Source organism: Camelus dromedarius, chromosome 2 (genome assembly GCF_036321535.1).
Source record: "Camelus dromedarius isolate mCamDro1 chromosome 2, mCamDro1.pat, whole genome shotgun sequence".
In the NCBI taxonomy this organism is placed as follows: domain Eukaryota; kingdom Metazoa; phylum Chordata; class Mammalia; order Artiodactyla; family Camelidae; genus Camelus; species Camelus dromedarius.
This window is the reverse complement of record NC_087437.1, coordinates 40596487-40622514: the sequence shown is the minus strand read 5'-3', so window position 1 is coordinate 40622514 and position 26028 is coordinate 40596487. Positions and strand designations below refer to the sequence as shown.

At 33.4% G+C, this 26028-nt stretch overlaps 1 protein-coding gene across 1 annotated transcript; it reads right to left on the bottom strand.

Moving 5' to 3' along the window:
- Nucleotides 1–2503: 2503 nt before the first annotated feature.
- On the bottom strand, nucleotides 2504–25703 carry SKIL (SKI like proto-oncogene). Its single transcript, XM_064492722.1, has 6 exons — nucleotides 24278–25703; nucleotides 13150–13243; nucleotides 11395–11627; nucleotides 8066–8307; nucleotides 7546–7770; nucleotides 2504–6890 (listed from the first exon to the last, which is right to left on the bottom strand). Exons 1-6 carry the CDS (start codon nucleotides 25377–25379, stop codon nucleotides 6732–6734), a joined length of 2055 nt encoding a protein of 684 aa, XP_064348792.1. The 5' UTR covers nucleotides 25380–25703; the 3' UTR covers nucleotides 2504–6731.
- Between the last annotated feature and the right edge of the window lie 325 nt (nucleotides 25704–26028).

The window sequence follows — 26028 nt, the reverse complement described above, 5'->3', positions numbered from 1 at the left end:
TGAGGTCTACCAAATATTAAAAGAAGTAAGACCAGTCCTTCTCAAACTTTTCCTAAAAAATCAAAGCAAAGAGAACCCTTTCTAACTCATTCTATGAAGCCAGGATTAACCTCATATCAACACCAAAGACACTGCAAAACAAACAAAACCTAGAGACTAATATCCCTTACGAATATAGATGCAAACATCCTCAACAAAATCTCGGCAAACCAAATTCAGCGTATTAGACTATATATAAATGTATGAAATCAAACATGTTGTACACCTTAAATTTATAGAATGTTATATGTCAAATGCATTTCAAATAAATAAATAAACAACAGCATATTAAAAGGATTAGATACCATGAGCAAGTAGGATTTATTCTTGGAATGCAAAAGATAGTTAACTTATGAAAACCAAGCAATGTAATACATCATAGCAATAACATGAAGGAAAAAACTACATTATCATCTCAATTGATACAGAAAAATCATTAAACAAAATTCAATGCTACCTCATGGTAAAAAAAAAAAAGTACAGAAGAGAACTTCTTCAACATGATAAATAGGCCATATATGAAAAAACCCCAGCTAACATAATACTCAAAGGTAAAAGACTGAAAGCTTTCCCTCTAAGATTAAGAACAAAACAAGGACACCTGATTTCACCACTTCTATTCATATAGCATCAGAGGTTCTAGCTAGAGCAATTAGGCAAGAAAAAGAAATAAAAAGCATCCAAATTGGAAAAGAAGTAAAATTACCTGTATTCACAAATGATGTGACCTTATACATAGAAACTCTTAAAGACTTCACACACACAAAAAAGAGCTCTCAGCTAATAAATAAATTTAGCGAAGTTCCAGGATACAAAGTCAACACTGCAAAATCAATTGCATTTTCTACACATTGGCAATGAACAATCTGAAATAGAAACTAAGAAAACAATTCCAGTAAGAGCTAAAAATATAACACTCTTAGGAGAAAACATGTGAAAAGCTTCATGACACTGGATTTTGGCAATGATTTCTTGGATATACCACCAAAAAGTACAGACAACAAAAGAAAAAATAGGTAAGTTGGACTTGATCAAAATTTAAAACTTTCGTGCATCAGAGGGGAGGGTATAGCTCAAGTGGCAGAGTACGTGCTTAGCATGCATGAGGTCCTGGGTTCAAGCTCCAGTATGCCATCTAAAATTAAATAAATAAATAAAACTAACTACCCCCCTCCAAAACACATTAAATTTAAAAATTTAAAAAAAAACTTTTGTGCATCAAAGGACACTATTAGAGTGAAAAGACAACCTAAAGAATGGGAGAAAATAGTAAACATCTCAACTTAAAAATGAGCAAAGGACTTGGATAAGCATTTCTGTGTGTGTGTGTGTGTGTGTGTGTGTGTGTGTGTACATACATACACAATGGCATATTATTCAGTCATAAAAAGGAATGAAATTGATACATGCTACAACATGGATATAAACATCATGCTAAGTCAAACAGTGCAAAGTTAGACACAAAAGGACAAATATTTTTATTCCACTTATGTGAGGTACCTAGAATAGGCAAATTCATAGAGAAAGTAAAATAGAGGATATCAAGGGCTAGAGGGAGAGGGAATAGGGAGTTATGTTTAATAGAGTTTCTGTTTGGGATAGTGAAAAAGTTCTTGATATAGTGGTGACAGTTACACAACATTGTGTAATGTACTTTATGCCCCTGACTTATACATTTTAAAATGGTTAAAATAGTAAATTTTATGTTATGTATATTTTGCCACAAACAAAAGAAAATTTAGAGGATATGGCAACTAAATTCTAAGATAGCCCCCAGTGATCCTTGCCTCCTTATATTCAAAAATCGCCAATTGAGCATGGGCTGGACTCAGGGACTTACTTCTTACAAACAGGATAAGGAAAAAGTAACAGTATATGACTTAAAAGAGTCTAGGTCATTAAATAAATTGTGGCATCACTCTTCTTTGGATCATTCATTTGAAGCCATCCACTAAGTTGTAAAGAGATCCAAGGACAGGTGCATACAGTGATGGGCTGAGCACCTGTCAATAGCCCTGTGAGTAAGCTGGGAAGCAGATCCTACAGCTGTCAGTCATATGACTTCAGCCCCAGGTAACACCTTAAATGAACCCACCTAAGAGCTCCTGAGCCATCGCGTTAAACTACCCTGACTCTGGATTTCTGATCCTCAGATACTGTGAGGTACCTGTTGTTTTAAGCTCCTAAATTTTGGAATTTTTTAATGCAGTAATTGATAACTAACACCAGAGATGGGGGTGAGGAAAAGATGTTAAAGCAAGAGTCCAAGTATCATGATAAAGAATAATCACAAAATGCCAGTATATTCATCACCTAAAATTTCACATTTTACAATTTACTAAAGTTTCTCAAGTTAGTCACTTGCTGTGTTAGACTTTAAAGGAACAAAAGGAGAAAATGTCAATCTTAAGAAATACGAAAGTTGAGCTCACACAGGATACCAAGATGGCTTGAATCAATTCCATTGGCATTAAAAGTTTTTATTTGGAATTTAATCCACAATCTATACAAGTTATTTACAAGGCATGAAAATGGAAAACAGCGCAAAATACAATTGAGGTATAAGCTAAGAGCACAGTATGTCATGTTTCAATAAATATAATTCAAAATTTGTAAACTAACTGACCAGATAGATGAGTCTTGTTTTATAGTAAAACCATATAAAATATTTATTTCACGTGAGGTAGAGGACAGTTTTGTGTGTCATGTAATGCAACCAACCACAGCAATTTTAACCATAAAACTGTACATCATTGGCAAAATTTTAAATTGAATTATGGTCAATGTAGTCAACAATTTGTGTCAATAGTTGCACAACAGATCTTGCATTTACCGCGTTCACAGATTAGAAATTCAGAAATAATTTAAGACTACTGTGTTGGCTTAAAATTATCAGGATAAATAAATACTTCTAATAGGATGGTTAAAAGCAAATATATTTTATTTCTTCCAAACTATAATTCCCCAAAAGTTGTTCAAGATTTAGCAATTCTTTTAGTAGGATTTTTTTTTTCACTAGAACTACTTTAAGTATGCTGTGCTTTATTTTCAAGTGAGGTATCTATATTGAAGAAAAAACTTTGTAAATTTCTTTACATTCAACCAACTTAATACACTATTTTGTTTTCTGGGCTTAATTTTTAAATTTCAATTTTTACATTTGTTCATTTTAATTCAAAAACAGTAGCACTATATAAGACATTTAAGTCTATCACTAAAGAAACAAGCTCCAAATTGCATTATGTAATTTAGAAACCATTGAAAATGGGAAGATTTTACAAAAGAAAAAAAAAAAACTGTCCTTTTAAACAGGATGCAATATAGACTACCCATATGAATTTCTTCCAATAATAGAAATAAATTTAAGCTGTTTAAATTATTCAATCCCACAATTTATAATACAGCAGTAATGTGTCCCTTATTGCTGACAGTTTCAATAAAAATAAGTAGTTTCAAGCACAGAAATAGATGTACAGTATGAGCACAACTTTCCATTATATTAATTTTTAATGTCCTGTCACGCAGATTAAATGTATAAGAGCAAATAAAAACGAGGATTCTTCCCTAAGCAATCAAAACATAAGTCATGGACAACAAAATTTTAGAAACTGATCAAAAACCTTCAGCACCAGCTTTCCTATTACTTTCAGGGAAATAAAACATGTTTTCTGTTACTCGAGTTGCCTTATCATTTTACTTTCCTTCAAACAGAAGCCATAGATGTGCAAATAAATTGGCTATTCTGTCATGACTTCTAAAATATATGGATAACCTGCAAGTATCATTGTACTCAGTCTATTATTTAGTAACTGATTTTTAATTCAATATGTACACATGATTTTATATCTCAATTGGTAATATATTAAATATGTTATAAAATTAGTTCAAGAAGCATAAAACATCCCAACTCTTCTGGACACAGAAATTCAAAAGCAAAAGAATATGCTTTACAAAACTAAAGCACAAGCCAAAATTACATTGTTGGTCAAATCCTTTGATAGTGTCCTAAGTTGTATTTGTGATATCAGGGTGGTTTAGAGCTTTCTCAATGACAGCAGGTTTTATGTTTCTATAGATTTGGTACCTTCTTCTCATGAAGTTTAGAGTATAGAAACTGTCGTCACCCAAATTAAACATCACTTGTCACCCAGTAAACTAATATTCTATCTTTTCTTCTTTTTAAAGATGCTCTAGCACTCTTGATAGGCCATTCCTTTAACACAGGTTTTTAAAGTAAGTATTTTTGTATTTTTCCTACAAAGAATAACATTATAAAGTCTGAGGGGAAAATCTGCTTTCCTGATGAATTGGCACACAAAAACTAACACCAAAACAACTAACACCAAAACAAACTTCAGGCTAGCAATCAACACACAAAATGAGCATGCCAAGAATAAGAGTAAGTTTATATGGGTATTTTAAGCAGAGGCCACTTGTAAAGTATTACAAAGTCTCAATAGTTTCAAGCTATGTGGTACAAGTTTAACTTAAAATGACTTTTAACTAGAATAGGCATAATATTTACAATTGACTAAAAAAACTATTTTCAAAGAAGTTAGACAGAAACCTATGGCACATCAATGTAGCTTCTGGAAAATAAAGACTATACAATTTCACGTGGCAAGTTTCCCTTATGTGAAGGACCAGAAAAAGCAGTTCTTTACTCAATTTTAAACTAAGAGTTTATGAAATTTAAAGGTAATTAAGCACTGCTTAGAATTTTCAAATAACATATTTCAAAGATTAGGCAATTTATTTTAGAAGTTTTGAGTTAAAACCTAGGTAAGCTAATTATTTAAACTAAGTAACATAAGTAGATTTTGAGTGAATCAGAAAAATAAATGAAATTACAGGGCCTTGAGTTTTGTCTCCCAAAAAGCTTAGCTATGACACAGCTAATTTACAACTAAAATGAAACTATGTCATAAAATGTCTTTGTGATTTTTCTTTCTCCAGATAAAGATAAATAAGAGGTAATAGGAGGGCATGTCACTTTTAATATTTGTTCCTATATGTCATTTTAGACATGTGTTCCTCCTTGAGTAGGTTCCAATAATCAACAAAGTAAACTGCAGGGTTAATATAGTAAAATTTGAATGGAAAATAGAAAATAAACACCTAGACCACACTCTAGTGAAGAAACTATACTTCGAGAAGTATAAAAATTCTTTTAGGATATATTAAGTACCATTAAGCAAAATATGAAAATAACTGGTTAAATGATAACATCTTTATTTTTGAAGTTCTATATCATTAGAGTATCCATCACCTATGGTGGGAATAGTAAATAATCTTAATCCTAGCTGAATTATTTTAAAAACAAATTTAGGTCTCAAGTTATTTCATACAATACCTTACACAAGAATATAAACATGAAATTCATGGGATAATAAGGTCAATTAATGGCAGATTCTGGAAAAGTCTTTTAAAAAATACATACTAAGAATTTTACCTAGTACCTGTTAAGCCAAGATTTAAGTAGTATGAAATTTGCTATTAAAAGAATGACAGGCTTTCTGTGCAAAAAAAAAAAAAAAAAAAAAAGTGCAGAAGTTGCCCCTCCCCCAAACTATGGAATTCCTTTGTCTTCTAAAAATTATCTAAAAATCTTTTAGTAGCAATAACTAAACACTACCAGCTGACTGTATATTCCTGATTTTGATATTAAATAGTAACTGAAAATGGTCCATTCGTGCAAATTTTGGTAAGACTTGACATTTAAACATACAAAAGTCCAAAATAATCTTCAAGGTGTTTAATATTTTACAATTTAAAGGAAAACAAATCCATTAAGGAAAACAAATCCATTATATAAATTGTAGTAAGACCCATAACTACATATAAAAACTGTACAGGAGGATTATGGATTGTATAGAAACTGATACACATCAATGTTATCAGTTTTTCTCAAGTACATTAATATTCTCACACCACTATTAACAACATAAACAGAAGCTCAAAAATTATTACATTTTATTCCCTCTCCTGAAGTTGCTGCATAAAAATTTTTTTCTAAATATAACCCCATTTAAACAAAAAAAGCTAATTATAACTGCTTCTTGTGTTTAGCAGCAGTGTGTAAGAAAGCATATAATCCTTCCCCATGGGGTGTGCTATAACCCTCTATGGACAAAATGTCTCTCAGGAGACATTAAATAGAAGACAATCAGTGGAAATTCATTCCACAATATTAACAAAAGCAAATTTTGATTATAATAATGAGATTACTACATCAACTTAGACAGGAGACTGTATTAATAAAAAACATGGAGATTCAACTCCTTGAGTGGCTCTATAAATGAAATATGAAGCCGCCATTGTATCTAAAATTGAGTCTGAAATATGGATAACAAAACTGACCACAACTATTTTCCACCACACAATGCAGCTTTTAAAAAGTATGCAACTGCTAAATTTGCATTAGAAATATAGGCAGATAATATTATAGTTGAAATCATATAGTACTGTTACTAAGCTAGTTGAAAAAAAGTTCAAAGAAACATACACTTTCATTCATTTGGAAAATGTAAAAATTGATGTACCAATATATAATCTCTTCACTTTCTCTGACCTACAAATGGATAGAATGCCTAGTTATTTCATGCAGATAAATTGTTCAGAATTCAATGACCAAGCAAACAAACAAAAATAAACCCTGTTGGGAATACACAGATGAATCTCTTTAAAGATTTTTATTCTTTAACAGTCTTTGATGATTTCAAAATTTGCAGCTTTAGTTCTTTTATCATCATCTCTAATTTCTGTCTTGCCTCCCGTTCCTGTCTGAGTTCATCCTGGAGTTCTTGCCTATCAGCCTCTGCATGGTCCAATCTCTGTCTCAGTTCTGCCAGCTGTGTGATTTAAAAGAGTGTGTCAGTTTTCACTTAGTTTTGTTTTTCCATTTACTCCTCACATCATGGCAAAGATCTACTTTCAAATTACTTTTTACAAAATGAGCTGTTTTATATATACTGCAATCTCCTGAACATCTAATACTATTAATCTGACTTTGACATAACCTTAAAATGAGGGAAAAACAAAGGGTCAAGAGAACTGAACCTAGAGCACGTTCACGATGCCGTAATACTTCAGTACCCCTCTCATCACAGCCTGCTCACACTGAGTTATTTGTTCATCTTCCCCAAGTTGTGAGTTCATTTTTGCTCCAGGGCTTGTGAACACAGTGGGCAACAGTTCATGGTTGTTAATTCATTGATTTGAAAGCCCATATACTACATTAAAATCATATAACATTTGATATTCAGACAGCTAGAGATTTAGACAACTCAATTACAGAAACCCATAAAAGTTTAAAGTAATAAAGCAATCAAGGTCAAAAAATCATCTTAGATGATACAGCATTAAGTTGTATTTAATGGAATTCTCTATTTTGAAATCTAGTCTAATGAAACAAGCTTGAAAAAAAGTAATTTCTTTAATGAGTAAAGTAACAGCTTCAATTTCCACACTGAAAGGGCAACACTATACAAACTGAGTAATTCTTACCTGCGCTGCATATTCAGCCTCTTTATCTTTTTCTAAATTTGAGTCACAGGTACATTTCTGCTTCATTACCTGCTCCAATTTTTTCTCTAAGTCCTTCTGTTCAACATAAAATTCTTCCATTTTATGAGCATGTTCATTCTGCAAAGATTCGAGCTCTTTCTGTAAATTCTGCTGTTCTTCAGTGAGCTCCTTCATAGCTTTTGAACTACTCAACATTTCAACTTCCTGTAATTTAAAGAATCACAATACAATTTTTACTTTACTTCCATCATGTTAAAATTTTCAAGTCAGGAAAGAACAGGACAGAAAAAATCTAAAATTCCACTGTCATATCAATTCTACATAGAAGTAATTATCTAGAAAAATTATTTTCTCTAAAGATTTAAAAGTATATTAATCTTTCTGATGAACGTAAAACTGAATAATCTTAAATACATTTGCAGCATGTTATCATGACTTTTCTTAAGAATACGCAGAAGTATCTTTTCACAATGGACTATTATTTAGATAACAATTTTACCATCTGAAGTTGTTGCTTCTTCTGTAAAATTGAGTTCAGTTTTTCCTGTTGTTTTACGTAAGTTTTCATTACTTCCTCCATGATTTTTCCCTTATCATCCTCACAAATGACATCTTTGACAAGAACTGGAGATGAAGCTACAGCATCATGGTCAGCTCCCACCTTGCTTGTGTCCCTGGTTGAGTTGCAGGTAGTAGACTCAGGTTTCTTTTTACTTGTAGAATTACTCGAAACTGATGGATCTTTGAGAGGCAAAAATGAAGTAAGAGTATTAATATCACTCTGTTAAAAAGTAACTTGAACAATCCATAAATGAAATTAAGACGATAACCCCACTTACAAATAAAATAAAAGATAATAAAATACTTACGAATGAATTTAACAAAAGAGTATAAAACATGTACAATGAAAACTATAAAACATCATTTAAAGAAATAAAAGACTAAAAAATGGAAAGGCATCCCATGTTCGTGGATTGGAAGACTTAATATTGTTAAGATGCTATCATGATCTGAATGTCAGTGACTTTCAAAATTCACATGTTGAAATCGTAACCCCCAATGTGATGGTTTAGGAGGTGGGGCCTTTGGGAGGTAATTAGGTCACAAGGGTCATAAGAGCCCCCATCATGGGATTTATGACCTTAAAAAGAGATTTCAGAGAGCTCTACCATTTAACCACGCAGAAGACAGTGAAAAGACAGCCATCTATGAACCAGGTAGCAGGTCCTTGCCAGACCAAATCTGTTGGTGCCTTGATCTTGGATTTCCCAGCCTCTAGACTGTGAAAAATAAATGTTTGTGGTGTCAGCCACTCAGCCTATGGTATTTTTGTTATAGCAGCCCAAAGGGACAATGATAAATGGTAAAACACCCCCAAACTGATCTATGTTTTTAGTGCAATCTCTATCAAAATCCCAACTGGCTTCATGGCAGAAATAGACAAGCTGATTCTAAAACTCATATGGAAATAAAAGGAAGCCAAAATAGCCAAAACAATCTTGAAAAAGAACAATAAAGTTGGAGGACTCACAATCTCCAATTTGAAAGCTCATTACAAAGCTACAGAAATCAAAACTGTGTGCAGTACCGGCATAAGGATTGAGTCCAGAAATAAACTCATACTTTTATGGGCAACTGGTTTTCAACAATGGTGCCAAGACAGTTCAATTGGGAAAGAGCAGTCTTTTCAACAGTGTTGGGACAACTGTACCTATATACAGAGAATGAGGTTGAAGTTCATACCTTACATAAAAATTAACTCAAAATGGATCACAGACTTAAATGTAAGAGCCAAAACTCTTAACTGTAAATCTTTGTAAGCTTGGACTAGGCAATGGTTTCTTAGACATGACACCTAAAGTAAGCAATCAAAGAAAAACTAAACTGGACTCCATCAGAATCTAAAACTTTTGTTCTTCAAAGGACACTAACAAGGAAGTGAAAAGGCAATTGACAGAATGGCATATCATGTAGATAAGGGTCTAGTACCCAGAATGAATAAAGAACTCCTATAACTCAATAGTAAAGAGACAAATAACCCTACTTAAAAATAGGCACAAGATCTCAATAGGCACTTTTCCAAAGATTTGAAATGTTCAATAAAAGCATGAAAAGATACTCATTATCATTAGTCACTGGAGAATTGCAAATCAAAACTATGAGATACCACTTAACAACTACTAGAATGGCTATAATCAAAGACAAACAATAACAAGTGTTGGCAAAAATGTGCAGAAATTAGAATCCTGAGAAGCTGCTGGTAGAAATGAAAATGGTGCAACAGCTTTGGAAAATAGTCTGGCAGTCCCTTAAGACATTAAACATAGAGTTACCATATGATCTAGCAATTCCACTCCTAAATACATACCCAAGAGAAATGAAAACCTATGTCCACATTAAACTTGCACATAAGTCTTCAAAACAGCATTAGTCATAACAGCTGAAAAGTGTACATCCAAATGTCCATCAACTGATGAATGGATAAACAAAATGTAGTATATCCATCCATACAACAGAATGTTATTAAGCCATAAAAAGGGAAGAATTACTAACACATGCTAAAACATGGACTGAGAAAACACTATGTTTAGTGCAAGAAGCTAGACAAAAGGCCACATGTTGTATGATCTCTCTTACAAGAAATGTCCAAAACAGACAAACCCACAAAAACAGAAAATGTATTAGTGGTTGACAGAGGCTAGTGGAAAAGGGAGAATGGAGAATAACTTCTACTGGATTACAGGTTTTCTTTTGTGGGTGACGAAATGTTCTGAAACTAAACGTTGTGATCATTGCATACCTCTGTGAATTTACTAAAAACCACTGAATTGTACACTCTAAAAGGGTAAGTTTTATGGTATATGAATTATATCAACAATTTTTTTAAGTCACTAGAATTAGATAATTTGGCAAATATAATGCAAACATGGCATAATGGTACATTACTAATTATTATTTGACATATTTAAATCTAAGGGAAATTAAGTTTTAGAAAACCTCAAAATTGAAGTACAGAAACCCACTCCCAAGAATCTCAATTATCTACAGAAACAGGTACATGACTGTTCTGAGAAAGCCGTTCCAAGAAAGCTGAAAGAGCTGTTACACTCGCCCAAGCTATACGCAAGGTTTTGCAGCTACGCAGAGGGTAGCACAGGCAGCATGTGGGCAGACGTGTCTTGCTTGGTCCACGGTATTTTAAAAGGCACTGTGAATACACAGTTTTTTGTTTTTGTTTTTTGATGTCCAGCAGGCATTCTGCATTTATGCCGAATAGCCTGGCTCCCATGGCTGTGAGTTTTCAATCCTTGCTTATTCCATAACCAAGTTTCCCTGAGTCCTATACCTAACTGCTCTTACATACCCTTCTCTCTTTTTTAAATTGAAGGATAATTTACAATATTACATTAGTTTCAGGTGTATAACATACTGATTCAGTATTTTTATAGATTGTCATATACTTCTTATATTATCAGTTAAATGGGTTCTCAGTTCATAGCAAATTGGAAAGACAATAAGGACCTTCTGAAGAAATCTGACAGCAAAGAAAAGGCTGGAAGAATCAAAAATAATCAGACAGAAGCCACTTGCAGTATGCAGCCATCTAGCCTGTGTATCTATCTCATTAGCCTCTACAGCTATCACCATGCTAGTAGAGCAGCTGAGCTTCCACAGAGTCACTCAAGAGTTCTGAAACATGGTATTTTTTTAAAGACAAAATCTTTAATTACCTGGAAAATTCTCCTAAACAGAAATGCTCTTTGAAAGTGCTGAAAAAATGTGTCTATTAAGATATTTGATTTTAAAAGGTAAATTCTGAATACTTACCTAAGTGACTATATGATTCTCTATTTGTTTTTAAATCCATTTTCTCCTGTTCCTCCAGTGAGACATCTGGATACGACACTGTTTTTTGATGTTTCCCACTACTGTGTGGCTTCTCTGACTGTCTTGGTATGGATCTGCTTGCCTCTGTCTTTGCGACCTCTTTAGGCTGGGATGCAGCAGAAGTAAGCGACACATTTGGGGCGACCACTTTATCACACATGTATAAGTAGTAGCTGAAAACAAAGAATGGCAAAGTAAGATACATATTACATTTAGGTAAAAAGCAAAATATATTACATCTATTTCTACGGTTAAACTTTTTTTTTTTACCAAAAGAGACAACATAACAACCCAGAAAATAAGGGTCACAGAAAAGAATTCTTGAAAAAGTTAGTAGTTGAGGCAGAAAGAACACAAGTTATTAGGATATTTTTGTTGTTTTACAAAAAGTAATTTCTGAGCACTAAGAAGATACTCTCTGGAAAAGAAAATCAGTCTCTTCTCTTTCCCTCAAAACCATATGAGAACGAAAACCATGAAGTATCTTTACGGAGTGATTCAACAGCCCTGAGTAGGTAAGGTTTATGCCAAAAAGAAAACAGACCATATACTACTTTGGAGGACTATTTCCTCGTCCGCCCCCCTCCAAAAGCAAGGCAGTCCTGTTCTTTGTGATGGTGAGGCTGATTCAGTCCCACACTGCATGGCTATGGCCTGATTCACCGCAGCCCCAGTGAGGAGCTCCCAGGGCCCTTCTTAGATAGCTCAGGGAAAGAACTAGCATTCTGAATGCTGTCCAGCTACTGGGATCCAGTCCTCCGTGGATCAAACCCCACAGAGCAATCTTCTGAAAACACTGTGGTATTGCCTACTTACTTGATAAAACAGCAATAATAAGTTGTGCAAAACTAAGATCAAAGGGTAACTACCCATTTTGCTCACAGCTCACATAAAATTGTTCAGGAAATTATGTGAGAGACTCATGGAACAAATTTGAGCTAGACATGTAAATACCATTTTACTAACTATAATCTGCTTATCCTTTAGCCAAAAGACGCAACCATTTAACTGACCTAACACTTCATTCTCTGAACTCTAAATAATCTCCTCTTATATCACATTTTCTTTGTACAGGACATCTGTATTTTTCCTCTCTACTAATCACATGAATTCTGAGGATGAAAACTCAGTATTCTGCTAAGAAAACTGACAAGCTTAATACTGCCCAAAGACTTACTTCAAACACAACAGGACTAGAAGGAACTGTAAGACTGAGATTCATCATCACTGTGCTTGGGGAGAATATACATGTACAGCAGCAGATTAAAAATTTAGGTTCAATAAATTAAAAGTTTATAATCCATGGTATATTTTTATTGAAAATATGAAAATTTATTTTGAGGGGTATTGTTACTATGAAAACTTCTAAGTTTCAAAAAAGTTTCTTTTTAAAATATCAAAGTTGTACACCACACTCTTGAAGAGTTGGTTTATCTCTTGAAGGGAAGTAAGGAAATTAAAAGAAAACTTTCATTTTTTTCACTTTGGGGCAAAAAGGAAATGATCTATTTTTTAGAAAAACATAGAAACACACAGAAAAGGTTATTTCAAATATGCAACACAATTTATAATTCATTTCATTGATTAGAAAGAAAGCCTAAAAATATATAATAAATTCCCAGGACCTAGAATAGTACCTGATGTATAGAGGTTGAACGAACGAATGAATGAATGAATGAGCCAATACCCACTCACCTGGGGTGTAAAAATGAATGTGTCTGAGAAACATGGTCACCTTCCTGCTTTATAACAGGATACCAAGAGTGTAATTCCATTCCTGGTGGTGTATCTATCTGTAGAAAAATGCAGAAGGGGAAAAGTTTACTAAAGGAAGATATGATGGTTAATTTTGAGTCAATCTGATAGAGCCATAGGCTGCCTCTGGAGGACATTGATGAGTAAAGAATTATGCTATTTAAGAATCATCTTCCTATTAAAATAGTAAGAATTCTCGTTAGAAAAATAATAAGACAGTCTTTCCTTAAACTACCATGTTTAGTCACTTAAAACTCAAGGAGACTGCTACATGAACTGTCCCGTCACAAGAAGGGCTTCAGTCAGCATGAATGTTAACATGGAACACCAGAAATGATTTCATCAAATACCATACTTACAGAATCTATTTTAAAAATCCATTTTAAATAATAGTACTCTGCAAATGTACAGCATTTGTAAGCCCTGATTCTTCTTCTTATTGCTACAATCAGCTAGAATATACCACCGTTCCTACAGTGTTTATTAGCATATTCTACTGAATAACATTCTACAGCAATAAATACTTTGCGAAACTTTGAAACCACCTTGTCTGCTAACGCTTATCAGGATACTACATTTCCTCGTAACTATGAAAAGCTCTTTCTCAGGGGGACGGAGGGTGGGAAGAGATAGACTGGGATTTCAAAATTGTAGAATAGATAAACAAGATTATACTGTATAGCACAGGGAATCACAGAGGAAAAAATGTGACAATGAGTGTGTATATGTCCATGTATGACTGAAAAATTGTGCTGAACGCTAGAATTTGACACAACATTGTAAAATGATTATAAATCAATAAAAAATGTTTAAAAAAAAAAAAAAAAGAAAAGCTCTTTCTAGTCCTAAAGGATGAACTGTACCTGTAAATAAAGGAAAAAAAGAAAGCAGCTGACTACTTAATGAGCATCTACCTCAAAGTTCATGATAAGAACTTTATACATCCTGCTTAATTCTAACAAATATTTCAAGTAGGTATAATTATCTCCATTTTACAGATCAGAAAACTAAGGTTCAGAAACTAAAAAAAGGATAAATAACCTGTGTTAACTAACTTCCTCATTTCATTTGTTTTGTATTTTGTCTCCCCTCCCCCCAAAACACATATTGGTAGGAGATAAACATTTTTATTAAGAATTACTGGGCAAGGAATTTGAAAGACTAACAAGACTACAAAATTATAGGGAAAAGAGTAATATTTTGAAAGGATCTGAGAGCTGAGTATTCTGTGAGGGCCTCTAGACTGTATGAGTAGAATTTGTTTTACAACCTCACAATCCTGATCAAGTATTCTAAAGAAGTTCAGAATCTGCGGCAAAATCAACTGCTTTTTTATAAAATAAAGCAATCACTTGTTTACATTGTTTGTCAGCCTATAGCTTAGTTCTACCATAAATCAGAAATGGAACTGACTGCTGGCAACAGAAATACTAAATGATAGATGCCAGGTGCCAGCTGACAGCCTAAGGAGAGAAGAGAATTACAAGACATTAACACAAAAACTGATCCAAAAAGCAAGACAATCTGAGGGTTTTATCATAGGCCAGGGCAAAAATTTAATACATCTCAATTTTTCCCTATACTTATCACAACAGAGTAATTAATGTTTCAGAAGTCTTGAGTCAATATGACACAGTTAAATTACAATCTATATTTATAGACTGTATTTTATATTTACTTATACCACATAAGTAGTATACCACATACATATATATACCATACGCATATACTTAGAAAGATTGAAAACTATTTAAGACATTTTAGAATTCATAAAAAAAGGTTTTAAAGCTTTAGTTTTAAAAACAGTGCTGAAAAGAGTAGTTTCATTATCTAGAAAACTCACTTAGGCATAACATTTTTCACACCAACACGGGGACAAAAGAGGTGCGAATGAGCATGGGTAAGCTCACTCTAATAAATCAATAAAATGTAAGATCGGCTTAAATTAAATGAGAATTTTCTTTTTTCGAAGGTATTTTTAAACTCATTATTTAGAAAATAAAGAAAGTTCCACTTTAAATCAGTTTTATATCTGAAATAATTCTGGATGTGCTGCCCAAGAAATAAACTGGTTCCAAATTTTTAAAATTAAAATTGCTAAAATTGATTTATATATTTAAAAGTTCTTCCTACTATGAATATCTGGAATCTCAAACTTCAGAATAACAAATTCTAAACTTCTTCAGCCAAAGATCTTGACTTGAAATCTGATTCAATTTTTATCAAGTTCATTTCAAAACTCTACAGCTTGATTTGTTTTACTTTTATTCATGATCCAAACTCAGTGTATCTTTGTTTCTATGATGTCTCTAAACTTCAAATGCCGCCTTAAATAATTGCTAGCACATTTGTTCATTTTTAAACATCCATCCCTTTCTAGTTTCTGTCCTTTATTTCGTTTCCTATTCTTGCACACACCCACTAAGGCAGTCAGAGGAGGGGTTCTAAAGAAACCCTCCTTAAAGACCACTTGGTGCAGTCCTCTAGCTAATGTCTGAATTCCCTATACAAAATCCCCGACAATTGGCTATCTGGACTCTGTCTGAACAGCAGCTTGAGGTCAAGGGCTGTCTTAATTACTTTTGTATTTTCACTACCTAGCACTATGCCTGGCATGTAGTAGGAACTCAATAAATATTTGCTGAATGAATTCTGACTGACAGTGTAGCTCATTAATTTCTAGGGTGGCCTCTTTTAAGGTTACTGTGCTACCACAAAACTCGCAAGATAGTCTCTTTCACATTTAATACCCTTCTGTTCCATGAAGTACTATGAAGTGCCAAAGAATCCCAACAGTCTCTGGGATGTATTTTTAGAGATCAGATCTACAAAGTAAATGACATAAATGATGGGGAAATGCACAACACTAACCATGATAAAATGCTGGGAGTTAATTTTACTTAATATGCTGTGGTAAACCATAAACACATTTATAACAAATTATCCTAACTGCATGTTAAAAACAATTAAGAAAAGCATATATTATACAACAGAATATTCACAGGCATGCCAGATTTTCTCATCTACTCTGCATTTGTGGCAACATACAAATTAGATCTTCAAAAACATAACAATATAATTAAATGGCACAGCAGTAATGCTACTACTGATCAGGAATAAAAATTAGACACCAAGATACAAGCATCTACTGCCTTTTATTTTACCTTTCAATAAAAGACTAATTTATTCTCTTTATGTATTTAAACGTTAAAATAGAATACACTACATTACTTGGCAAAGAAGAGAGGCAGATCACTTAGTAACTTAAGTTAGAGTCTTAACATTTTAAAATACTCCTATTGTCCAACGTCCCCACCATTATCTACCACAAAATGAACAGATGGCATCCTCATCTGAAACACGTAAGAAAAACTTCAGACATATGATTTCATTCCAAAACCTCAAAACAACAAATAATGTCTATGAAAGCAAAATTTAAACAATCCCAAATTGTATAGTAGAAGAGTAAATTTTAAATAAGTAGAAATTAGAAGATGTTTTATTCAAATTTCTCTAAATTTCAACTTACTATGTTATGTATACAGAACCCTTTAATAATCAGATTTCCTAATAAAGAACCATTGTATTTTGGTACAATGCTTATTAGTCTCACAATGACAAATAATTTAGAGAACTTGATTTCATTTATAAAAAAGACCAATCAGCAATTTTATTACCACTTTCTAGTTATAAAAGCAATTCCACCCACTCAGCACTACTCATATACAAACTTTCCAATTTGCACTTAAAAAAACCAAAACCAAAAATAAAAATAACACAAAAATCAAAACCCTCTAAAATTTCCAGACTTATCTTCAATAATAAACTTGGCTTTTCATAAAAAATAAAATTTTTGCAGCAACATGGATGGACCTGAAGATTGTCATTCTAAGTGAAGTAAGAAAGAAAAAGAAAAATGCCACATGATATTGCTTATATGTGGAATCTAAAAAAAGGACACAAATGAACTTATCTACAAAACAGAAACAGATTCAGACATAGAAAACAAACTATGGTTACCAGCGGGTAAAGGGGGTGGGAAGGGATAAATTGGGAATTTGAAAATTGCACCTTTTAGGGAGTGATGGAAATGTTATTAACTATCTTAATCGTGGTGGTGGTTTCATGGTACACATCTTTCAAAATTCACCAAATTGTACATCTGAAACATTTATAGTTTACTGTACAGGACTCATACCACAATAAAGGTGTTAAAAAACAATAACAACCTTGGCTTTTAAGTGGTATTCCAGTTTGTAATTATGATATCAGATTAGTATTATGATCTTTAATTAAATCTTAATGACAAACATTGACTAACTAAAGAAATCCAGACAATGCCTTAAAGTATGAATGGGATTTCAAACCCTTCCCCCTCCAAAAAAAATAATTAAATTTTTTTAAAATATGTGGGAAATTATTTTTAAAAACAAAATTTAGAAAAACAATGATTTTTACATTTTGATATTTATATACCAGTAAGCATACAAAGCACTAGTAGATTGGTAAATTTCAGTCTATCCTTCTATAATGGTGTGATTACACAAAAAATAAAATATAATGCATATCAAATACACATTACTTTGTATGAGCCAAACATAAATCGTTAACCTCACTAAATACATGAACGAACACATAGTTAGGCAACAACTCCTTGGGTATAAAGCAAATATACTTCCCAGGCTCCTTTTACTGTGTGTAATACTAAGACACTCAAGTGGTCCATAAATGATTTCAGAAGGACACAAAAGACGCCCTACCAGACAGCTGCCAGCGACTCCTACTGAAAGAAACTGAATCTCTTAGAATAGGATCAGCTTTCCTCAATACTTTCAACGTGTTGTGAATGAGTGTTTCAACTACTGAAACAGGAATAGTGTTGCAAGGTAGCAAATAGCTACTTAAGAGATTTTAAGGCTTAGTTTTAGTGCCTGGCTTCATTGTAATTATTAGAATTAATCAACCTAATGCAAAACTGGAACAATATGATCCAAGCACCTCCACTAACTTACCAAAGATGGATCTGCAGGAGTCATAACAATGTCTGCTGCTCCTCCACGCTGCAAGATCATACCACCTACCTCACAAAGCCAGTTTTGGGGTTAAAAGTGATTAAAAATGCTCACAGGAAAAGCAAAGGCCCATGTTCCTACAATGTGCAACTATCATTTTAAATCCTTCATGGAAACAAGGCCATGTAAAGGCAGTAGCATGGTATCACTTACTCCCTTTAAAACTTGAAGGAAAAGGAACAAACTGACAAAAATCCTGTTAATTCCTGGGGCTTTATAATTTTTTTTTTATACTGGAGTTCTATAGTGTCCAGTCTATTTTATATTGCAATTACTCGGAAATTTCCATGTCATATATATCTTTTCATTAAAATATTTGTTGTCAAAAGTTTTACTCTATATAAGTCTAGGGTTTTGCTTTTCTAGTCCATTTCAGTAATATACACTTTAAAAAAATTTATCTCAGTTTCTGGCCTTCAACTAATGTAAACTGACAGTATCAAAAGGTAAATTAATTTTACTATATGCAATGAACTGCATTTTTCATTTTACTCTATTTCATATATTTTTTAAATGCTGGTGACCCACTAAATTGACTTCTTTAATGCCCCCTTCCTCCTTCTCAGCTGGGCTTCTCAAGAGAATTAAGCCCAACTGCTCCAAAGCTTCCATTGTATGCAATGAATTAACTTCTCTCCAAAGCATTTAGAACGGTACTATATACCACCCCTTCTGTAAGGCTTAATTCTCCTCTCATAGATGCCTAGATGAGAAAGGCTGCATGGGTGACACACTGCAACTGGTCTATTGCTCTAAATTTGTAATCTGACACTATTCTAAGTGCGCTGTGCTAAAATTTGCCCCAAAGTATTATTTCAACAATTAATCTTAAATTAATAACATGAGTGCTCTACAGATGCTTTTTGCACAGATTTACAAAGTATCACATATGTAAAGGAATAAATTCCAATGGTGGTTATCACTCCATGGCGAAATTACAAGAAAACTCTGTTGTTTTCTTTGTACTTTTTAAGGATTTACTATAATGGGCCTGTATTGCTTTCTTAATCACATCAAAAAACTTTCTCAAAATGGAATAAAAGTGGTCTTTAATTAAAGTCTTTTTTTTTTTTAACTTTTGTATTCCTTGTCCCCATAAGATAAACAAAACATAGACTTTTAAGGTTATTTGACATCTCAAAATAAATTCATTACCAAAAATGAAAATAAAATGCTACTTCAGTTTAAAACTAACCCTGTTTTTCTCCTTGAAAATCACTGGTAGCTTTCTAGGGCTACTAAGGGTTTTCATTCACTTTCATACAAACCTTTATTAAGCATCTACCACGTTCTACATTCAGAAACTAGAAGAGGATTTCCCGCCCTAGGGAGCCTCCACCTAGTCTTTACATACGTGTTTCTGTCACCCATCTCTAAGTCTGGAAATTAAAATGAGTTTTAAACTAATTTTGTATCTTTCCTTTTCATTCCTCTTTCTGCCTAACATGGCGGTAATACTTTATTGAGGGATGGAAGCAAACCACACCTTTACAAAAGAGAATGGCTTAATTAATTATATTCTTTATGCGTTTTGTAGTCTAACAAAATCCTTACATTATTTTAATGTATATATATAACGTACATGAAACCTCAACAGAACAAAATGCTATGTGTGGACAAAATCAGGTTCAAGCCATTACTAACACACTATTCCCAAACTAGTTCTACCTCTTTACCTGAACAAATTGAGTTCTGGTTCCACACTTTCTACTTCGAGAATTCTAAAGGGATTCAAATTAACCCAATTCTTGAGTTCTTCCTTGTTCTCCTAGTGGCATAAATTATAAGTACGCAGGGCTGTGAGAACACTACTAGCTGGCTGCACGTTGATTCAAGTCCATCCTTTTTCTTTTCTTCCTTTAAGTTTCTTAATTTTTTTCCCATTTCTAACATCAAAAGGATACATTTCTAAGTTTTTTATCATAAGCCTTTTTCAAAATGTTAACATTTTTAAATGTTTTACCATTTTTTAATGGTAAAAATGATTAAAGACTCCCTATTTCCTAAACCATGAGAGGGCACTATTTCCAAAGTCATTCTGAAGATTTCACTGAAATGTCCTTCTTCAATATATTTTATAACAAACCTGTTCTGCATACTTTCTTCTTGCATACTTCATTTTAGTAAGTAAACAAAACATCCAACTAGTATAACTGTTGTGTACAAACAACTAAAAGGTACATCTGAGCCCAACACTTAGTTACCTCACTTACCTTAGAAATATTTTCAGATAATTCTAGATAAACCAAGAAAATGTTTGGGGAGAGGAAAAATCCCCAAAAACATATTAGTAAATATTTCAATCATAGTTTGAAGTACTAGCCTGTATTTCTAGACTCTTAACTTACAAAATTCTTTTACATCCATTCTCTCATTTGATCTGTTGTCTTACTCAACAGTTTATTTGCAAATTACATATGTTTACCAAGGGTTAAAACCACCTTTTTTTTTTAATTCCTTAACTCATTTAAATTTGCACTAAGAAATACACTTACAAGAAACAGCTTACAAGAGGGGAGAATTTTTTGTACTTTTATCTTTATTCAAATGACCTCTGCAGAAATGATGAACTGTAAGGAAAATGCAAAACTAAAAAAAGTGAAATGTTTAATAGGCTTTAAGAGGAAAATTTTTAAGTTGATATCTTAGATCATCTATTTGCATCACAGATAACCCATAGGGTTTTTTCCCTAAGCAGAGTAAAAACTGTTATTTTACTTACCTAAGAGCAGTCAAGTCTAAATGTTAGACATCTAAATTTTAACTTCTAAAAAAAATAAGGGCATAAGCCATCTTTATCTAGTGGAGATTGTCAGCCACATGGTGTTAACAGTAAAGAATCACCTACACTGATCTTATCAATTGACTACAAATGTGCTTTTCTAATGTGCTTGAAAATAATCTTAAGTAAACATCAACCTTCAGATTTTATTTACAAATGATCAGTTTGCTTAGTAACCTTTTTTCCATAGATAGAAATGTAAGATTCAACAAAATCAGAATTAGATCAAGTATATAATACCCACTGAAGATTTGGGGAAAAAAATCAAGAATATAATATTCTTGTATATATTTGTGCACTGTAACATACAGTCATTTTTCTAATAAAAAACATGAAACACTCAAAAGATCTGAAGAGACAGTTTAATAACAACATTTTACAAAAAAACCTAGGCAGATCTAAAATCAAGACCTGTGGTGACCTGAGTAAGAAAAAGTTCAAAATACTATACCTCTGGTGTCTACAAAACAGTCAGTTCTTCACTTAGAGCACTGACCTTATACCACTTATTTCCCCATCTAAATATAGCTCCTAACTATGCAAAGTAAATATAGTTTTTAGCTAAGCAAATAGTTGATGATCATTACTAATATAATTTCCATCCTTAGAAATAATTTAACAGTTCCTGTATTTCAAACAACTGCCTACTGAGTTTGAGGGTTTTTTTAATTTGAAAAAAATATTCTAACTACCTTAAACATATCAAATTACATTCATGTTCACACTAAACATCAGGTCCTTTAGATTAGAGATTAATATATTTAGTATATTCTTTAATTTTTTTTTTTAAGTGCCTGCTTTTACTTTTTAAAGTGAGTTCCTCTGGATCTGTTTGGTTTGTTTGGCAATCAACTCAGTGACTCACAGAAGGTAAAATGTTCCTCAGTCTAGGACTCTCTCCTTGCCCCCTTCCCAGTAAAAGACACTAGTCTACACCCAAGTGAATAGAGTCTAAGAACCATTACAGTAAGGTAAGTTGATAAGAAAAGTTGTTTCTCAAACTTCAGTTTCTTCTACTGAGTTTGCTTTCAGCAAAAGTAGTGATAATTACTAGGCTTCAAGTCAGAAGACCTCCATTCAACTCCTGATTCTACCTCCTACTAGATACACCACTAGGAGCATATGACCCATCTGGGACTGGTTTCTCATCTGAGAAACCTTGTTCACAGATTGTCAAAAAAGAAATTTTGAGGAATAATTTTCAAAATGTGAAGTGGCAAGCACAGTGAAACAATCACACAAGTATGTACTACATGTGAACCCCCCCCCAAAAAATCTTTCTTAACGGTTTGATTACTGGTAATTTTCTTAAATTTCCTTAAATTGCTTAAAATTCAAATAAAATTGGAAAAAAAAAATACCAAAAGTACACCAGAAACATCGTAGCAAACACTGTAAAAAATAACATAGTAAAAAGATGGGAAAAAACCTCACACCTTCCCCAAAAAAACTGAGTAGAAATTAATAAATTCTGAGACAATAAAGGACTACATACAGATGAAGAATGGTTTCAATTTTAACCAAACCCTAGCACATTCAGTTTCAGTTAAGTAAATTCATCACCTTTTTTTTTTAACCTTTATCATGGTTCTCAGATATTTTTTCTCACAAATAGAGCAGGAATAATAGGCAAAGTAATTTATCTCCAAAATGTTTATGTCAGAGCAATCAGGACTGGACCAAGATTATCTGGCAAATAATGTGGCCACCTGTGGACATGCAAGAGTACAGCTCCTCATCAGGTTGGGGCAAGATATTAAAAATATCAAAATGGGCATTTCACATTTTGAGAATATAGGTAATTCTAAGCACAACCTTCAGCATCAGACCAGGCCAGCTGTAAGTCCAGCAATGTGAGAACTGGCTTGAAGTCAATCCTGCTTTAAAATCAGTTAATAACTGCGCCTGAACAATATAAACTTACCTAGTAGCCACAGGAAAAGAATTTCGAAAAAGTACAGACCCTTGGGAATCAGCAAGTAGCAAACTACTCTGAATTCACATCTGAAATTACCGCCATTAAGCTTCAGAAGCAAATCACTGTCTTAAAATGACACTGTAACTAAATTTCCCTCAAAACATGAAAGGCACCCTATTACAGCACAGAACACCAAAACTTAGGTTCTTGCCCAAGCTCTTATCTTGCTATAAATAGCCTTCAGTCATTTAATACACTTCATTCATTTCTTCTGCGAAGTAGAAAGGGTGAGATTATGTCAAGAAATAAAAGCTAATAGAGAAAAAATTAGATTCTTCAGATGAAACGCGGCCAACTTTCTGTGGTACCAATCAAATAAAATCATGTGTGAAACTGCTCAAGAACAGTGCTTGCCACATTTTAAACACTTAGTGTTAGCTACTGATCTTACTCTAGTGGGAAAATATTTAAAAACCAGATCAACAAACTGAGTATTTAATAGCCTAAACTTTGTCTATTAGCTAGGCATTCAAACTCTTAAAATGAAGTTTTGAGTTTAAGCCTATTAGATAATGCAGTGGGCAAGTAAGTTTAAAATCTCTCTGCTGATATTAATATTTATTTACTCTAAAGTAATCTTTTCTTTATTCTACCTGTCATAATTTTTTAAATTATTTTATTCTTTAAAAATTCTTGGTGACTAGAATCATAAATTCTTCAGATAAATCTGTCTTTTCCATTTGTTTCCAATACTGATCAAGTCTGAATATCCAATTACAGAAACAATGTCAGAAATCCTAAACGTACCTTTGAAAAACGCTGTTTGGAACCCACCACCAGAACTGTTTTGGCTAGCTACTATACCATTTGCAAATGGAGATAGCACTAAAGTGTAAATTGTCTTGAGTCCTAGGAAAACAACAGATTTAGTCATCAAAAAGCAGGATGTGTGAAAAAGAAAAAGGACATGGCTTGAGAAGGAAGTCCCAAATCCTCCACTCCCTGGCTATATAATCTTGGGAAAGCCACTTGATCTCTCTGAGCCTCATTCTCTTTATCTGTAAAATGGGAATAATCCCACTTCTCTCAGTAGGGTATTTAGAAGATCAAACACACACAGGAAAGCATTTTATACCCTAAAATGTATAACACAAACATATTACATATATCAATATTTTTGTTGTTGCATGAGCAGCAAGATTCTTAACACACAGCTTAAGTTGCATTCTAACAGACTTGATTTCAAGGTAAACCATAACCATTATTCAAAATTACTATTAAAAAATAAAATAAAACTTGCCTTGGACTGAGTTCTCTTCCCATTTCTCATGCTAAACTTCTCCTTCATTTCTTCTAAAATTATCTTCAGTTTCTTTTCTTCAGGTGTCCCTAAGTATTTTTGGTTCACATGAAGATAGCAATGCCATTTGGCTGATTCAAAGCCCCAGTGGCAAGTCCTTTTGTCGGGTGATCTGTGAGAATGCATCACAAATGTCTGGGGTGCAAACATTCCACAGCACTCCAGACACTGAATACATGGAGAATCAGGCTGAACATAAAACTGGGGTGCAAATAAACCCTGACATTTGCCCAAGCATTCATGTTCCACTTCAAAGGCACTGCCAGTTTCCTTTAACTGGGCCAATGAGTTTTTAGCAGGAAGTATACTACCGTTTTGAGGGAAAGTGCGTGGCCGCAATAAAGCATTACATAGTCTTTGTGCATCAGTTAATGTGATCAGCCCACAGGATGGGGCATTGAATGGAAGTATTCCCAGGACCTTTAAGATATGAAGCTGGTCTGATGTACACCTTGAACAATAGATGTACAATTCATCACACACTGTATTTATTTGCTGGAGTGAAAATTCTCGGAGAACAGAATTTAAGACTTGGGGCAAACAGAGTCTCTTTTCTCCTCCAACCTGAAAACAGGAAATAGACTCCCCTTCCAACACAGTCTGGGTGAGTTCTGTGGAGCTATCAGAAGGGATGAGCAGTGGACCAGGAAGAACCTGAGGAGATGGAAGAGGCAGAAATACAGTAGGTGACATGCTTTCTTGGGAATACCGAGCAGAAAATGCGGCTGGTCCACCCAGAGAACTCTGACTACTTAAATGGAACTGTGCCAAAGTGTGTTTCAAACTGGGATTTAAATGTAAAGGTTCAGGCACAGAGGCACAGGTTCGCTTGACATGCTCTTCATCAGTTTCCATTGGCGCTTCATAGTCATCCAAGTGTTCCTTCTTTACTGTTGGCATCTTGTTTATCATCATTTTTCCATTTGCATGAATGTCCGTCATCATTTTTTTCACTGGAGGGCTGCCATCATCTCCCATTCCATTCAGTTTTTTATTTGAGCCCTGAACCAAGGGAAAATTTGTTTGTAGGTTTTCCATTGCTAAAAAAAACTACTGGTTTAAATAAGGAAGTCTGAGATTTGCATTGTTATTTAGTTGCTTATCTGAAGAGAGAAAAGCAATGTATACCAATACTTATGGTAACTTACTCTCACAGAAAATTTAAGTTTCCAGAGAGATTGCCCTAAACTACTCAATAGATTTTGCAACTTTGTTTTGGTTCTGCTTATACTGTAGTGTAATTTCACTGCAGGTACTATAAAATTTCTTACTTTATGTTTAATAATAAAGAAAATAATTTTAAAAGGCACACCTCCAAGGAAGCCTTTATTTCTAATTCTTCAGATATATGTATTAAAATAAAGTTACCAATTCTCTCAATTCAAGACGTCCAGGTTCAACGCAATGGTTTGGTTTGGTTTTAAGCACAACATGCAAAAAGTCTATGCAATTACTTGTGTCAAAATAATGCACTCAAATTTAATTTTTGGCACCAAGGACACCAAAGGTGGGGGGGGGGGTATTTTCTCCAAAAATGATGATCTGTTGGTCTGTGTGGACAAACTGAAGACTTGTATAAATCTTCACACCAGCAAGAAGAGCCTCTGACTCTACTTGAACGTCTACAATTAAAAATGAAATCTAAAGAAAAATTGTCCAGTTATCTTCAAGGATTACTGTTAATTCT